The sequence below is a fragment of the Mytilus galloprovincialis genome, chromosome 11 (genome assembly GCF_965363235.1).
Source record: "Mytilus galloprovincialis chromosome 11, xbMytGall1.hap1.1, whole genome shotgun sequence".
NCBI classification, from domain to species: domain Eukaryota; kingdom Metazoa; phylum Mollusca; class Bivalvia; order Mytilida; family Mytilidae; genus Mytilus; species Mytilus galloprovincialis.
In genome coordinates this window covers 71,408,079-71,425,462 of record NC_134848.1, presented here as the reverse complement: position 1 = coordinate 71,425,462, position 17,384 = coordinate 71,408,079, and the positions used below count along the sequence as shown (strand labels likewise).

At 30.9% G+C, this 17,384-nt stretch overlaps 1 protein-coding gene across 1 annotated transcript; it reads right to left on the bottom strand.

Annotated features, from left to right (window-relative positions):
• Nucleotides 1–1,483: 1,483 nt before the first annotated feature.
• On the bottom strand, nt 1,484–14,598 carry LOC143052744 (uncharacterized). The gene is made up of 5 exons (XM_076225849.1): nt 14,141–14,598; nt 9,701–9,859; nt 7,642–7,765; nt 3,659–3,844; nt 1,484–1,730 (listed from the first exon to the last, which is right to left on the bottom strand). Exons 1-5 carry the CDS (start codon nt 14,560–14,562, stop codon nt 1,539–1,541), a joined length of 1,083 nt encoding a protein of 360 aa, XP_076081964.1. The 5' UTR covers nt 14,563–14,598; the 3' UTR covers nt 1,484–1,538.
• Nucleotides 14,599–17,384: the final 2,786 nt, after the last annotated feature.

Sequence of the window (17,384 nt, the reverse complement as noted above, 5' to 3'; positions counted from 1 at the left end):
TCCAAGTTTGGTACAAATCCAAAATAGTATAAGAAAGTTTAATTTTTAAAAGTTAAACCAGAGTGAATGTGTTGTTTCCTGGCAGAAAATCTAAGTCCATTTAAAAGTTAATTTCGGAAAAATGGATTTATTTGTTTTACAAAATTTACTTCTGGATACTATCTTATGATCATAAACAAGCTTCTGTCCAAGTTTGGTACCAACCGAGGATAGTTTAAGAAAGTTATTAAAATTTTAAAAACCTTAACCACAGAGTGAATGTTATATTTTTCGGTAGAAAAACTAAGTCCATTTATAAGTAAAATACGGAAAAATGGGATTTTTATTTTTACAAAATTTACTTCTGGATACTATCTTGTGATCATAAACAAGCTTCTGTCCAAGTTTGGTACCAACCGAGGATATTTTAAGAAAGTTATTAAAATTTCAAAAACTTTAACCACAGAGTGAATATTTGTGGACAACGCTGACGACCACAGAATATAGGATCACTTAGTCTCGCTTTTTCGACTAAAGTCGAAGGCTCGACAATGAGGAAAAACATCAATAAAAATTTCCCTATCGATACTGTCTTTTGATTGAAAGAAGCTTCCAAGTTTGGTAAAAAATCCAGGATAGTTTATGAATCTAATAAATGTTTTATAAACTTTAACTGCAGACTGTATGCAATGTTAACTGGAAGAAAAACTAAGTTCATTTATAAGTAAAATACGGAAAAAGTGAAATTTTTTTTGCAAAATTTTCTTCTGAATAATATCTTATGATCAGAAACAAGCTTTTGTCTAAGTTTGGTAGAAATCCAGGATAGTTTAAGAACATTATAAAAATTTTAAAAACTTAACCACAGAGTGAATGTTTTGTTTCTGGCAAAAAAACTAAGTCCATTTATAAGTAAAATACGGAAAAGTGGAAATTTATTTTTACAAAATTTTCTTCTTGATACTATCTTATGATCATAAACAAGGTTCTGTCCAAGTTTAGTACAAATCAAGGATAGTTTAAGAAAGTTATTAAAATTTTAAAAACTTTAACCACAGAGTGAATGTAATGTTTCCTCGCAGAAAAACTAAGTCCATTTATAAGTAAAATACGGAAAAAATGGAATTTTATTTAAAAATTTACTTCTGGATACTTTCTTATGATCATAAACAAGCTTCTGTCCAAGTTTGGTAGAAATTCAGTATAGTTTAAGATGGTTATTAAAATTTCAAAAACTTTAACCACAGAGTGAATATTTGTGGACGCTGCCGACGACAACGGAATGTAGGATCGCTTAGTCTCGCTTTTTCAACTAAAGTCGAAGGCTCGACAAAAAACATGTGTATTTCCATAAAAAAATTACAATTTTGTAATACAGCTAAGTTGTCCTCATACTCATTCGGGAGTTGTGAATAAAAGAAACTTGTGATTCCAGGGCAAGACGATTGATAGTGATCCTTAGTTTCTCTTCATACTTTGAAAGCAGCTCAAAAAAAGCCATTCAGAAAGTCACAACATTATTTATATACTATGAATTTAATAACAATGAAATCTGCTGGCTATTTTTTCACAGAAAGAAATTTCAGAAACTTTTCAAAATCCAACAAAGTATCTATTAATTGTCTTCTGTCTTTTTTCTTTAGAATATTATATTGTTTACTGAATGTCACAACTGCTTTGTTTTCCTGTAAACATCCATTACATAAATCTTCATAATATCCATCATCTGGCCTAAAACATGTTAACGTCACCTGTAATATAAAACAAAAAGTTCAAACTTGATCTTTTTTTTGTGGTAATAAGCACTGTGTATAAGTTTCATAAAAATTGGTTCAGGCCAACTCTAGTTAGAAAACGGAAACCAATTTTGTGACATACAGACGTACATACAGACGGACAAGGGTAAAACTTCATCCCCCTACCGCTACAGTGGGGGCATAAAAAATTACTTTTATATTTTAAGTCATGGAGTCAGCCATGTTTAATATTCAATCATTATATATATATATATGAACATTAACAGATCATATGTTGTGTAGACGTCAAATCACAATTTTTATATTGCTTTTTAATAGTTTTCAGTTGAGTAGTTGTGACAATGTCTACTGAAACTTCAGATATATCATTTCTAAACTGAAGATCCTATTCTAGCCTGCAGGTCCTAAGGACCAGTCAGACCAAATTTGATTGAAATTAGCCAGCTGAGTGTTAAAGTTTTTTTTTAGCCATTAACCATATAGTATGGGTTTTCCTCATTGTTGAAGGCCATAAAATTACATATAATGGCTAACATCTGCTTCTTTTTAAAATTTAATGGATGTTTTTCTCATTGGCAATCAAACCACTTATTTCTATATATATATATATTAATTAATCATAAAAATTACCCATTTTCACTAAACACCAAGGGAAATAACTCCATCCAAAACTTTGTCTTTTTGAATCCTATTTTAGGATGAATGGACGAGTTATCATATATTATCATGATTATAGATGTATAAACTCATGAATACCTGACTTGCTTTCTTGACAATAAAAATGTCATTCTTGGTGGTTAGGATTGCATGAAATGGAATTATATATCTATATCCTCAAATGTAAAATTGAGAATGGAAATGGGGAATGTGTCAAAGAGACAACAACCCGACCAAATAAAAAACAACAGCAGAGGGTCACTTACAGGTCTTCAATGTAGCGAGAAATTCCCGCACCCGGAGGCGTCCTTCAGCTGGCCCCTAAACAAATATATACTAGTCCAGTGATAATGAACGCCATACTAATTTCCAAATTGTACACAAGAAACTAAAATTAAAATAATACCAGACTAACAAAGGCCAGAGGCTCCTGACTTGGGACAGGCGCAAATATGCGGCGGGTTAAACATGTTTGTGAGATCTCAACCCTCCTCCTATACCTCTAACCAATGTAGAAAAGTAAACGCATAACAATACGCACATTAAAATTCAGTTCAAGAGAAGTCCGAGTCTGATGTCAGAAGATGTAACTAAAGAAAATAAACAAAATGACAATAATACATAAATAACAACAGACTACTAGCAGTTAACTGACATGCCAGCTCCAGACCTCAATTAAACTGACTGAAAGATTTTGATTTCATCATATGAACATCAGGCACAATCCTTCCCGTTAGGGGTTTAGTATCATACCATCATAACATATATGAGAAGAACATAACCCGTGTCATGCCAACAACTGTTTTTAGAATAAATGTGTTTAGTTCCGATGCAAAGACCTCATCAGTGACTCAATATTAATATATGTGTATCTATCACTAATGTTGCTTGTTCAGCTAATATAATTATAGATTATTGTTGATCATCTTAATGAGATTGATTTTCTTGCTTGAGCCCGTACGGCAAAAGTGAGAAAAGCAATCAAGTTGAGATGACAAATGATAATCTGTTTATTGCTATTTTACCTGTGACGAAGTTGTCAATTCATATCAATTTCATTAGAAAGGCCACACGCCCCTTTAATTTCTAGCGATAATTTTCATATCATGCAACTCAGCTGAGAAAGGCAACTATCTGTCAGCAAATCAAAGAAAATTTTGTATAATAGCAATAATGATAATGAAAAAATTATGTTCACAAAATCTGTTGAATTGATCACTCTTTTAATACTTTTTACTATACACATATTGTAAATGAATATTTACATTTGTTTCTTGTACAACAAATCCGTACATTCCATGATTTCCAAACACTGAAAATGGTAAGGTACTCAGGAACTGACTACAATGTTGACCTTTCAGGGAGGAATCAATATGGTCTTCAGGTGATGTCTTCTGTTTTTTGCTTGAACTTTCAACTGGATAATTTTCTTCTTCCTGATCTTGTTTTACCTGAGAATAAAAATAAATATAGAACTATTGAAATCTACATTGCTAAATATATAACGATATTTGAAAAAACATTTCATATGTTCTTTTAATTAATTATTTGAAGTTCTTGAACATTGAATATGTTTCTCGTACAATTGTGTTAAAGTGATCCTAAATAGCTAAAGGCGAATTTTGCTTCATGAAATTTTTAATAACTGGACACATTGTATTCCATGTTTACAACTCAAAACTAAACAAGCATTCTGTGAGTATTGCATTGCAATACATAGTCCCCTACTGGTTAAAAGTTCATTGTAATTGAGCCAAATTCTAACTTGATCTATAACTTGTCATGGTGTAAACTACATAAAAATATCAAGTCAAAATCTTCAAGCATGATGAAGAAAACTGTTGAAAACTGATTATTTTAATGAATTTTCTCTGCACAAAATCATCAGACTGGAACAAAATTCCAACGTGATCTGCAACTTGTCTTGATAAAATTTTATACTTTTTCAAATCAAAATCTTCAAGAATGACAAACAAACCTACCAATAAATTCTTTAACCATTTTACCAAACTGCCAAAGAAAGGAAAAAAATTCAAAATTTCATTTTGTCTTTACAAAATCATTTGAAAAAAGAGTTATTTCTCTTTGAACAGAAAATCTACTAATTAATAAGTATTACATCAAAAAATTTGTAAGGGTTTCGCGGAACCCTGTGTCTCGCCTACTTTTGCTGTAAATGGCAGGCTCAACAAAAATGAGGAAAAAAATCAATGAAAATATTCCTCTTGATACTATCTTATGATTGTAAGAAGCTTCTGTCCAAGTTTGGTAAAAATTTAGGATAGTTAATGAATCTAATAAATGTTTTAAAAATTTTAACTGCAGACTGTATGTAATGTTAACTGGAAGAAAATCTAAGTCCATTTAAAAGTAAAATACAGAAAAAAATGGAGTTATCTTTTTACAAAATTTACTTCTGGATACTATCTTATGATCATAAATAAGCTTCTGTCCAAGTTTAGTACAAACCCAGGATAGTTTAAGAAAGTTATTAAAATTTTAAAAACTTTAACCACAGAGTGAATGTAATGTTTCCCCACAGAAAAACTAAGTCCATTTAAAAGTAAAATACGGAAAAAATGGATTTATTTTTTTACAAAATTTATTTCTGGATACTATCTTATGATCATAAACAAGCTTCTGTCCAAGTTTGGTACAAACCAAGGATAGTTTAAGAAAGTTATAAAAACTTTAAAAACTTTAACCACAGAGTGAATGTAATGTTTCCCCGCAGAAAAAACTCAGGCCTCGACAATAACGCTTGTCCTATTGTCCGGTACCAGAGGTAAACAAGGTCGGACAAGTAAAAGCTTAACCAAGCTTGTCCAATGGGACAAGTAGAATCATTCTGCAGAAAATGAATTTTAATTCAACTTTAATGAACAAAGTATAATTATTAACCAAAAAACAAGAAAAGAAGATTTGTTTGACATCTTTTCTTTTTAAACTGAAACTTTTTATTTCTCAAGACCCCTCAAACTTGCAATCGATAATTTAAAACTGGTTCTTTGTCAAGTACTTTAACAGGTAAAAAGCACACTTTTCTCGGAAACCAGTCTTACCGATCCCATTCAACCATGCGCTTTTTAGATAAGGTAACTTTAAAAGACAGTTCGTCACCAGCTCGGAATGATTCGGCTCAAAGTTTAATAGACAGTTGGGCACCGTAGGAGACATATTTCATAGACATGATTAATAGACAGCTTGGCAAGGCAGTAGACATTTCTAGACCAAGAAAAATCAGAACCTCTTTTCCTACCTTATTTTGTTGCTTTATAATAATTAATACCAATGTCCATACCGTTTTTTTTAAATAAGAATGAGGAAATTACTTACCATAAAAATCATCAAATCATGTTTGATCTTTATGTAGAAAAAACAATATTTGCAATGCAGTGACCTATAGTTGTTTTAAAATTTCTGTGTCATTTGGTCTTTTGTCTCATTGACAATCATACCTCATATTCTTTTTATTGATTGCATTTGAATAAACTTTTTTCAACTGTTAAAAAAATAGGATAAAAATCCAATGAGTGTACATTTAGAGGCCAATCAGATGGAGCCTCATGTGCAAAGTATGATGAGACTTTAGCATTGATGAAAACTAGAACCTAAGTCCTGTGACACAACTAAATTCAGTTGTTCATGGCTCATATCTTTTAAAAGTATTTCAAAGGATATAAATCAAATTCTGTTCAATTTTTTTTAATTCATTTTGTTCCTAGAATCAACCTGAAATGCAAAAAAGGTTAATATTAAGATTTTTTTGGACAAGTTACAATTTCATTCGGACAAGTAAGTTTTGGTATGTACTTGTCCTACTGGACAAGTTGAAAAAAAAGTTATTGTAGAGGCCTGAAACTAAGTCCATTTATAAGTAAAATATGGAAAAAATGGAATTTTATTTTTACAAAATTTACATCTGGATACTATCTTATGATCATAAACAAGCTTCTGTCCAAGTTGGTAGAAATCCAGTATAGTTTAAGAAAGTTATTAAAATTTCAAAAACTTTAACCACAGAGTGAATATTTGTGGACTCCGCTGACGACGACACCAACGACGACGGAATGTAGGATCGCTTAGTCGCTTTTTCGACTTAAGTCTAAGGCTCGACAAAAATGTATTTTAGGGAAAGGGCTTTAACTGAACAATGAGAAAAGTTAAAATCCGGAAAATTGGTCTGGAAAACTGATTTGCCAGACTGACAGATGGACAAACAGAACGACAGACAGAGTGCAAACCTACAATCCCCTTGTACTTCGTCAGTAGTGGACTAAATATTGAAGTGAAAAGTGCTGTCATTGGTCAAGATTGATGTAATCTAAGTAAGAGTAATGGCTTTTTGTCCCTAGATCCCATATTGTTGTATACACAAATTCTGTCCTAATCAGCCAAGGGTAAAGATGAGGCTATAGGATCATAATCCTTGGCTAGCGAAGATGTACGGTGACCTATAATTGCTAATTTCTATATGATTTCAATAGGTGGAAAGTTGTCTTTAGGCCATAAACAAGAATAGGTTTGTTTGCCCAAACCCTACCTACCCAGAAAAAAGCTGCCTACTCAAATTCTTTTATTGTCCTGATATAAAGAAGTTTTTTTTTAATCAGATATGCATGAACACTAATTAACATCCAATGCTTCAATTTTTTAAAAATGCCTACCTACCTACTCACTGTCTTAACCTTGGATAGGGTTTGTGCAAACCAAAATATTTTTAATTGTGGCCTTATGGTTATCATCATGATTACAAATCTTATTCCTAAAATGTACATGTACATGAATTGATAGCAATAGCTAACACAGACCATGTACTATGCATAATGACAAAAGTTGAAAAGCACTAAGCATAATAAGAAAAGTTGAAAATAAAGTGCTACCAATGGGTCTTATTTATGCCTGGAATTAAATTTATATGATTTTTATCATGTTTATAGCCTGAAGATAATAACATCTGTCTTAAATTTTTTTTAATGTTTCATTTTAGTTTATAAAAATGTATTTCTGTTACAAATCATGATGTATTGTTTTATGTGTACATGTTATGCTGCCCATCAAGGGCCCTTGATTGGAATAATAAATATTCGTATTCTTATTCTATTCTTATTCTTATAGACTTTTCTGCCTTTTTATAACATGATAAATGCATTGTGGTGAACTCAAGTAAAACAAACAACAAATTTTTCTACAAACATGATGAACCTTTTCATACCAGAAGGTCCCAAAATATATTTTTTCACCATACCATTATAACAGCAAAAATTTTGTCACTATCTAAGGCAGATGGATGGCATATAACTGCATCTGGGGTTGCAACAAAGTCATTTTCTTTAATTGTCACTGAGTACTTTTCAACATTAGAACCACTCCTAAAACAAAGAATCTAAGAATTATGTCCCTTTCAACATGTTCAATATACCAGCTATTAAAATTAAAACAAATGAATCAAAGTTATAGTATAAATTCAAAGCATAGTTTATACTGAAAGTATATTATGGTCATTTGTATCATGGGTTGCTGTCACTATTAATGTATAACTTAGAACTTTTTATATTTTTTAATCTTTAAACAAGATTTGACAATTAAATTTAATAGACATGTTCAAAGAAAAAAGTCTGACAGACTTCATTTTTGTCTGAATTATATAATGATATATGTAGAATAATTCATGTGCAAGATAATGTAGTCATTCAATTGAATATATATAAATAAAACCATGATTATTATTGTTTCATCATGGTTTTCTATTCTTACATGTAATAAGATAGAATCATAAACATGATAAACATGTTAAACATGATAATGCTGATAAGAGTTTATCAACTATAGGCTTTCTAGGTTATGTTGTCAAATAATCACATGACTTTGTGACATCTGTTTACCATGTTTACAAATGATTTAAAAACATATAGTTATGAATAAATAAAGCAAGATAGCAAACTTGTAATACGGTACATGAGCTGTGTCGGATAAAAATTGACCTTGTGCAAGTGCACATATACATGTACATGTACAGGTAAAATGTATATAGTCCAGTCAAACTAAGATTTAACCTCAAACTAATTGCAACAGAATATGTTTTAGTTTTAATCTATAGCAGTATGCCCTAAATATACACAGAAAAAAGTCCCATAAAATCTAACTAGAGGAAAACTCAAAATCAGCATTTTTAATTTCCTATGGAAATTAACATTGGAAGGGGAGATAACTCTGCAAAAAATAGTATTTTTTGGTCATTTTTTTGTTGATTTTCTTGAAATTTATGTAAAGTATGATACTTTGATGGCGTTATAAGTTTGTATTTGACTAAATTGTATAATCCTCTGGCCTGCTCATGAAATGTACAAAACCGAAGTGTTATAGGTAGTTTTATTTTTTTGAGCATTTTTCATTTAAGAAATTGCAAATTTGAAGCTTTGTGACCATTTTGAAAAAAATAATGTGAAAATCTGGTATTGTTTATATCTGTATATTTTATTTTTTCAGCATCTTACTTATCTAAGAAACTTTAAACCACAAATAGAAGAATACATGCTTAATTATTTTTATTAAATTTGAGATTCTTTACCTTGACGTGTTGAAAAATTCAATAAATTGTCAACTAATGAATTAAGAAATCTATATTAAAGCTTGATAAAGTATATTTAAACACCTTCAGAGTTGTTTGTTCTACTCTAAAGACAGCTAAAAATCAAGAATCAATACATTCTGATGAATAGAAGCGGTAAAGTTATAATTTTGTATCAATTTTTATTGATATTTCTGCCTTTTTTGCAATAGTTATCTCCCTTTTCAATGCAAATCTCCTAGGAATTTTAAATGGTGATTTTTTTAGTCTTCCTCAAGTAAGATTTTATGGGACTTTTTTCTGTGTATATTTGGGGTATAATACTAAAGACTGCCTGTCCAAAGTCAGGAGCCTGTAATTCAGTGGTTGTCGTTTGTTTATGTGTTACATATTTGTTTTTCGTTCATTTTTTTACATAAATAAGGCCGTTAGTTTTCTCGTTTGAATTGTTTTACATTGTCTTATCGGGCCTATTATAGCTGACTATGCCGTAGAGGGCTTTGCTCATTGTTGAAGGCCGTACGGTGACCTATAGTTGTTAATGTCTGTGTCATTTTGGTCTTCTGTGGATAGTTGTCTCATTGGCAATCATGCCACATCTTCTTTTTTATATTACAGAATGATATTCATTTGCATAAGGTCAATTTCTATTTGAAGTAGCTCACATGTAATATTTTAATAAAAATCTGAAATAAGTTTAAATTTTATAATATATTCATGATATTTATATACTTACACAATATTTAAGCCAAATATTCTTGCAAAAGAGACAAAAAGTTCTTGATACATTCCTTTTGATAGTTTCTTTGGTTTGTTTCCTTTTTGTTTTCTATGCATGTATAATAGCTGCCACATAAATATCTTCAGACTTGAACATAGTTCTCGATCACAAAGTCTACAATAAATATACATGTAGTAAAATGAAATAAAAAGCTATAGAAATTTGCCAATAATGAACATTAAAGTCATAATAAACGAGTGACTGGTGAAAAATAATGTTATTCCAATTCTTGAACCAATGCATACAAACATCATAAACTTAGTCTTCTGTGCACAATTTTATCATTTTTTTTCGCATAACTTACATTTAATCGTCAATTTTTTTTTCAATCAGTCAGTGTTGTTGTGAAAATATGGCAGGTAATTAAAGTTCGTGTTTTGAAGCCGAAGTTTAAGGATTCAATGTCAACATGAATGTTGAGCATGTGTTTAACATGAACAATCAGATAAAAGTTTATTTTAAGGACATGCATGCGTATTGTGATCACTGGATTTTTAAGAGATGGATCATGCTGAGGTCACTTTGCATAGGGAAAATATGTTGGGGAATTGCTTCCTGGAAGCCAAAGCGTTGAAGGAAGCAATTAAAATAAAGTAAACTTCTTCTAAATATGAACAAACTGAAGAATTTTCTTCAGAAAAAGTATATGTACATAAGTTTTATAATAAAAACTATCAATTGAGTTCTACAAAATATGCATTATTTTTTTTAATTTGAGGTTTCTTGTGACTTTAAAGAATATGATCCAAATTTTAGTCTTTTTGTTGTTGTTTTTTATTTGTTTTACTCATGTTATTTTTAATAATAAAAAATAACATGTTGAATACAAAATAACATGTTGTCATGTCATGCATGTGTGAGCCTTTTATTGTCTCCTATACCATGTATATGGTATGGGGTTTGGTCTTGTTGATGACCTACAATTATTGACAACTATTTTTATCTATCATGTCTATCTCATTTGGTCTTTGGCATGTCTGGTGGATAGTTGTCTTTAGCTAATGGACAATTATACCAAATCTCCTTAAACATGTTGAAGATTTTTAACATGTTTTATGAAATTTTAAATTAAAAAGTTCATAAAGACGAATCTTTGACACAAAGGATTTGATATTTACAATAATTAGTGGATTATTTCAGGTTGAAAATACATTGTAAGTGTTGGTTGCTATATAATACATGCTAGACATTTGTTTTCATTGTTTCAAAATAAAGTGAGACACATGGGCAAAGCTGTTTAGAACAATAAACTTTCATGTTTTTCATTTAAAATCTTCAATGTTTTACTTATATATATATACCAAGCTAAACATATGCAGTATTTACACGAAAGCAGGATAATCATGTCAATACAAAGATCATGTTTTTTAAATTGGTTGTGAACATGTACAGTCAAGGGTCTAACTTAAATAAGTTACATGTATTAGAGAAAATAACATACATGTTATTATTGTGGGCTAAATTATCAAAAAACTGTGATAACATTGTTGATCAAAATTGTATTAATGGAATTAGAAAATTAGTTTAATCAAGGTAATATGGACCATAATTCATGTAATTTGGTATTTTCGGCCTTTGGTTTCTTTTTGTATCCTTTTTTATAAGTTCTAAAACTTTAACTTTTATTCTGTGGGTTGTGTTGGTGTTAGAATAGTATTAATGGAACAATTGAGTTTTTCAAGAAAAAAATAATACATTTTGATTCACCGTTTACGTGACAGGAAACCAAACAGGAAACCAATCTTTATTTTCTTTATTTTGCACAATATACATGTATTAGAGAAAATAACATACATGTTATTATTGTGGGCTAAATTATCAAAAAACTGTGATAACATAGTTGATCAAAATTGTATTAATGGAATTAGAAAATTAGTTTAATCAAGGTAATATGGACCATAATTCATGTAATTTGGTATTTTCGGCCTTTGGTTTCTTTTTGTATCCTTTTTTATAAGTTCTAAAACTTTAACTTTTATTCTGTGGGTTGTGTTGGTGTTAGAATAGTATTAATGGAACAATTGAGTTTTTCAAGAAAAAAATAATACATTTTGATTCACCGTTTACGTGACAGGAAACCAAACAGGAAACCAATCTTTATTTTCTTTATTTTGCACAATATATTTCAATAGACATAAATGAACACCATTACTAGTGTTACTTGCTTCATGTTCATATTTAAAATCTATTTTCAATGTTAAATTAAAGTTTTTTTAAACGCGACAGGAAACCATAAGAAACTGAAAGCATTTTTTTAGTTTTATTTTATTGCAAAATCTGCTTAAAATAATCTGAACAGTATACTTTTTCTTAAAATCCATCTTAAATGTAACAGTATTATAAAACTCCTAAATATGTGCTTGTTTTGAAAACAATTAGTACAATTTATTCAGAAATTTTCATATTTTCTTCATTGATACAGGATACCATAATCGTTGTATCTTGATGTTTTAGCCAAAAAAATGTATTTATATTTGGTTTTGAAATTCCAGTTATATACAATTTATTCCAAATCATTGGCAATGTAAAATTCTTTAAATTCAGTAAAGAAAAAAACTTTTAACTTGGAATTAAAATCTTTAAAATAGGCACCATGTGATACTTGTGACCTGTACACCATCTACATGGTTTCCACATTTTAACCTACTTTAGTGGGCTAAAATCAATAAAGTACTTCCTTTCAAGTCATGCATGGTAAAAGTTTACTTCTCCTTTGACAAGTTTATTGCGTTTCTGAAAAGTGTTTGCAGAACATGTATAAAAAAAAAATAATTAAAAATTGTGACAAAGATACCAACTTTGTACATTCCAAGTGTAACGGTATATTAACATGTATTTTTTATTAAATTATCTTTATGCACCTAAAATATCCAGTAATATTTACTACTGAAGCAAAATCAATCTAACGAGCATCGGCACAATGATAAGAGACGTAATGTCTATTGAATTTTCCAAGGACCCTTTACATCGTTATCAGGAAACAAAGTGTGTTATAACGTCTGTCAAATCTGAAATCGATTTTGTCAAGTCATTGGGCATTTATTTTCACACAAGATCGTATGTAACATTATGCACATATGAAAAATAATAGACCCCCGGCGCAATCTCTTTGAAAATTGTATTTTCCTTTTTTAAACAAGACGAAACAAGTCTACAGATTATGTTTGCTAACATCCCGTTGGAAACAAAAACAATGTTTAGACCTAGTATTTCATACATCCGGCTGTAAGGGTGTGATCACATGTTAGTCACATGTTTCACGTATGACCGGAAATGATTAGAACTTAACGACAAAAACAATTTTAATAAAAAAAAGGAAATAACTGGACTTCTGTTTCGTTAGTAATGTAACGCATAACGATAACGTCATTTTCTAACTTAATTATTACGAAGAACAAAACTAGAATGTAAATCATCTCTGATTTACCTGTTTGAACATCTCGCGAGAGTTCATATTTACATATTGTTATAAAGAATTCTATAACAACAAAGCAGATTACATCATCTAAAATTTGCTTTACGAAATTGGAAACCAAAGTAACGCTAGTGTTCTTACACCTGCTACAGAAATACTTATAGTTCTCGGCATTTTCTTCTGACTATTCTTATTGGTCGATGTTCTTTATTATTTGAAAGCAAAAGTTACGAATTTGCCAGTGACGATTATCTATAAATCAGTCAGCGTTATGCACTTCGGATGCGAAAAGTAACGCGAGAAACGACACAAAAATACGGTCGTATAATCTTTAAAATTTGTTAATTTCAAATTTTTTTTTAGGGAAGAGTAGCATACACTTGTATGTTGATAAAAATTAAGGCATCTTTAGATGTAGTCACAACTTTTCTTACAGCAGTACAGTAATACACATTTTTATCACTTTTCTATAGTTATAGGAAACGAGCCCAATAGCAAATTATGGTCCATATATTAAGCTACTGCGCAAAGTTATAAGAATTTCCAAGTGCCCATTAAAGATAAAATATATTTAACCCATAACAAACATATGTTATTACAGATTAAGGAAAAAAGAGTAGACAACCCATGAAAGTTTCTGTAATAACACATGCATGTTATTTTTCTCTGATAACTTATTTAAGTTAGACCCTTGACTGAGGTAGGGTGCGAACAGACCTCTTCGGTGAACGTATAGTGGTATTGTAAGGATCTGATACCAACCAGAACATGAGTGAACATGATTTTTGGCGAACAGTGTTCATTCACTCTATGCAGGTCTTATCAACATATAGGGAGATTGGGTCCAACCTGTTGAAAGCACACATTTCTAATTGTTTTCTAAAGTGTAAATGTGCATTGCTTAGAGCATGTAGAAGGAGTCTGTCAGAGCTAATTCCTAAAAACAGTGTATCTTGGGCTGAACTATGGTCTGTAACTACCTTCTGACTAGTCGTTGATTACAATCGGTCCTGGCGATGTAACTGTCAATCCAATGACAGTCTTCAATCTTTTGGTTTAATTTCTGTAGGTCCTCATTATCAATATCATCAATATCACAACAGTCAATGTCAAAAACATCAAGAAGTGCATGCTGAAAACACTCATATTTTTCAATATCCTCTCTTCGACCTTTCAAAAAAAGATTGAATACTACAGAACATGTTGAGTTTTCAATAAAGTGCAAAATACCCTTCGTAAATACGTCATAATCTTCTGAAGTATAAGTGTCACTGTCGAACTTGATTTGGAAATCATTGGAGAGTGGTTGTTTTTCATAATCAGAGCGGCTCCGTTTCACACCATGTGATGAATCAGGAAAACATTGTTTTGACAAATCTACTTTCATATTCAACGACGCCATATTGATGCTTTTTATTAGGACAGTTCGCCCCACAGTAAGTCGGTACACAACATCGGGTTACACTAATGACTGGACCGAATGACAGGACCAAATGAAAAATGCGGCCTTTATCTCAAAAACAGGACGTTTCGACTTACCCGAACATCCGCAACCTCAATCGTAACAGCAATAACAAAATTAAAGTACATGGAGGAAAATACATGGAGGAAGATACACATAGGGCGTAATATGCACCAATGAGAAGAGTTGTGCCATAAGGCCATAAGATTGAGGATTGAGGAACGTCAGTTAACTGCTAGTAGTCTGTTGTTATTTATGTATTATTGTCATTTTGTTATTTTCTTTGGTTACATCTTCTGACATCAGACTCGGACTTCTCTTGAACTGAATTTTAATGTGTGTATTGTTATGCGTTTACTTTTCTACATTGGCTAGAGGTATAGGGGTAAACTGGTCCGCCGTTCTATCTATAGCTTTGCACCGAAGGAACGGGTTGGAACTATTGTCACATTGGCATTTATTGGACCAGTCTTACAAATTCAACGATTCGCTAATAAAATGGGCTAATTAAAGTGATAGGAAATTGACCTCAAATGTTAATACTGCGATGCCGCAAAATAAACAAATATCTGTTAATTAACCCCATGGTAGTAGCGCAGATAAATGACCAACGAGCATGTTAACATGTTCTTGACAAACTGAGCCGGTATCTTTTATTCCCTTGATAACTCAGTAGGCTAATAAATGTGCTAATTTTTCTTTGATTTGCTATCAGTAATTAAACATAGCCCATGATGTACTAGTCTCGTCGAATTATTAAATCCCGTGGTCAGAATTCTGACCACGGGATTTAGGCCATACCTGTTGTCAGTGTAGCGATAAGTGAACACAACAGGGGTCCAGTTTAGGTATAGGGGGAGGGTTGAGATCTCACAAACATGTATTTTTGCGCCTGTCCCAAATTAGGAGCCTCTGGTCTTTATATTATTTTTAATTTTAGTTTCTTGTGTATCCTGGCATTTACATTTTTCAGGGGGTGATGCGAACAGGAATCCTCTAGATTTTTCATCTATTTGAAGGTGATTACTGATTATTTATATTGCCAATTATTTTTTAACCAGAGGTTATAGTATGTTAAAAATCAAAATGGAGATATTATATAGTGTCTTTAACAATATTAAAAGAGTAAAATTACTATATTCAACTGGTAACAACATATATCAATTAAATTAATTTGCATTGAAGTCTATGGAAAGTCTAGAGGATTCTTCTTCGCATCACCTCTCAACATTGTTTACATTACACAAATTCTAATCATTGATTGGTCAGTTACATGTCACTACAGATCTGAGAATAACCCCGCCGCATTTTTGCGCCTGTCCCAAGTTAGGAGCCTCTGGCCTTTGTTAGTCTTGTATTATTTTAATTTTAGTTTCTTGTGTACAATTTGGAAATTAGTATGGCGTTCATTATCACTGAACTAGTATATATTTGTTTAGGGGCCAATTGAAGGACGCCTCCGGGTGCGGGAATTTCTCGCTACATTGAAGACCTGTTGGTGACCTTCTGCTGTTGTTTTTTTTCTATGGTCGGGTTGTTGTCTCTTTGGCACATTCCCTATTTCCATTCTCAATTTTAATAACTTTTTCATTTCTCAATGGATTGATCTCAAATTTAAAATATAATAAGATTTCATCATTTGATAAATAGATTTATGAAAAAAAAAATAAAAAAATATGTAAGAAACTTTAGAAAACGTGACATGACCAACTCTGATAATGACAGGACCAACATTGACAATGACAGGACCAAATAAAAGTGCGCAGTAATAACTTTGTTAGTTTTCAAAGGAATAATCTCAGATTTGAAATATAAAATGATATGTCATATTTTGAAACCAAAATGTTATAAAAATATATAGATTTATTTCAAAAAATTTCGAAAACGTGACATGACCATCGCTGACTGACATGACCAACCTCGACAATGACAGGACCAGATGAAATTGCCAATTACCCTTTTATTTCTCAAAATATTTTTCTGAAATTTGAAAATAACATTTGATCTTTTGATAAATAGATTTAAGAAAAAAATTACAAAAATGTTGCAGTTATAGGACAAACGCCAGATTTTTAGTTTCTTCAGCAAAATAGCCAGAACATTATCCAATTAACAGATTATTGATAAGTCATTTATTCAAACACTTGTTTATTTGTCTTCACAGCAGGAAATCTTCTGATTACCACAATATTTTAGATGACTGACCAGAAATGACCACATGTGTACTATGTACTGTCAAGGACTGTTCCACATAAATAGATTGTTATCAGAATCAGCTAGTGGCAAATATTATGACTTTTGAATTCTATCTATACAAGACCCCCCTTTTTTATGATACAAATTTTGGCAATGCAAACATTTGAGAGCAAAGTATTTGTGTTTAGTATTTTATTTTTTATATTTAAGCGTATAACTAAATTTACAATATAAATATGAACAAGAAATTACTGATTTTGTAAAGTAATTTTTTGTATACTTTAATGAAACTTGAGAAGTTATCGAATTTAATTTTCTTGTTCCACAGGCACACTTTGAAAATGTTTTCTCTTTTAAGCCTAGTAACGGTGTCAAAAATCCAACACAAGTTTTGACATTTTTAATAGTTCCAGTTTTACATGTACAATTTGCTATTTGTCAAGCCTGCATATACAGTGGCCAAATCTAGACATAACAATCCTTCTATGGGGAACAGATTTATATACGTTTTTCTTGTTTCCAAATCCCTACATTTCTATTGTATTATTGCAACATGTGCACTTTTG

Coding starts and splice junctions, on each gene's coding strand:
- LOC143052744 (XM_076225849.1), bottom strand. CDS start 14,562: ATGGCGTCGTTGAATATGAAAGTAGATTTGTCAAAACAATGTTTTCCT. Junction 7,766..9,700: donor ATATTTGGCTTAAATATTGT/GTAAGTATATAA, acceptor TCTTTGTTTTAG/GAGTGGTTCTAATGTTGAAA. Junction 1,731..3,658: donor TTGTTGTACAAGAAACAAAT/GTAAATATTCAT, acceptor TTTATATTACAG/GTGACGTTAACATGTTTTAG.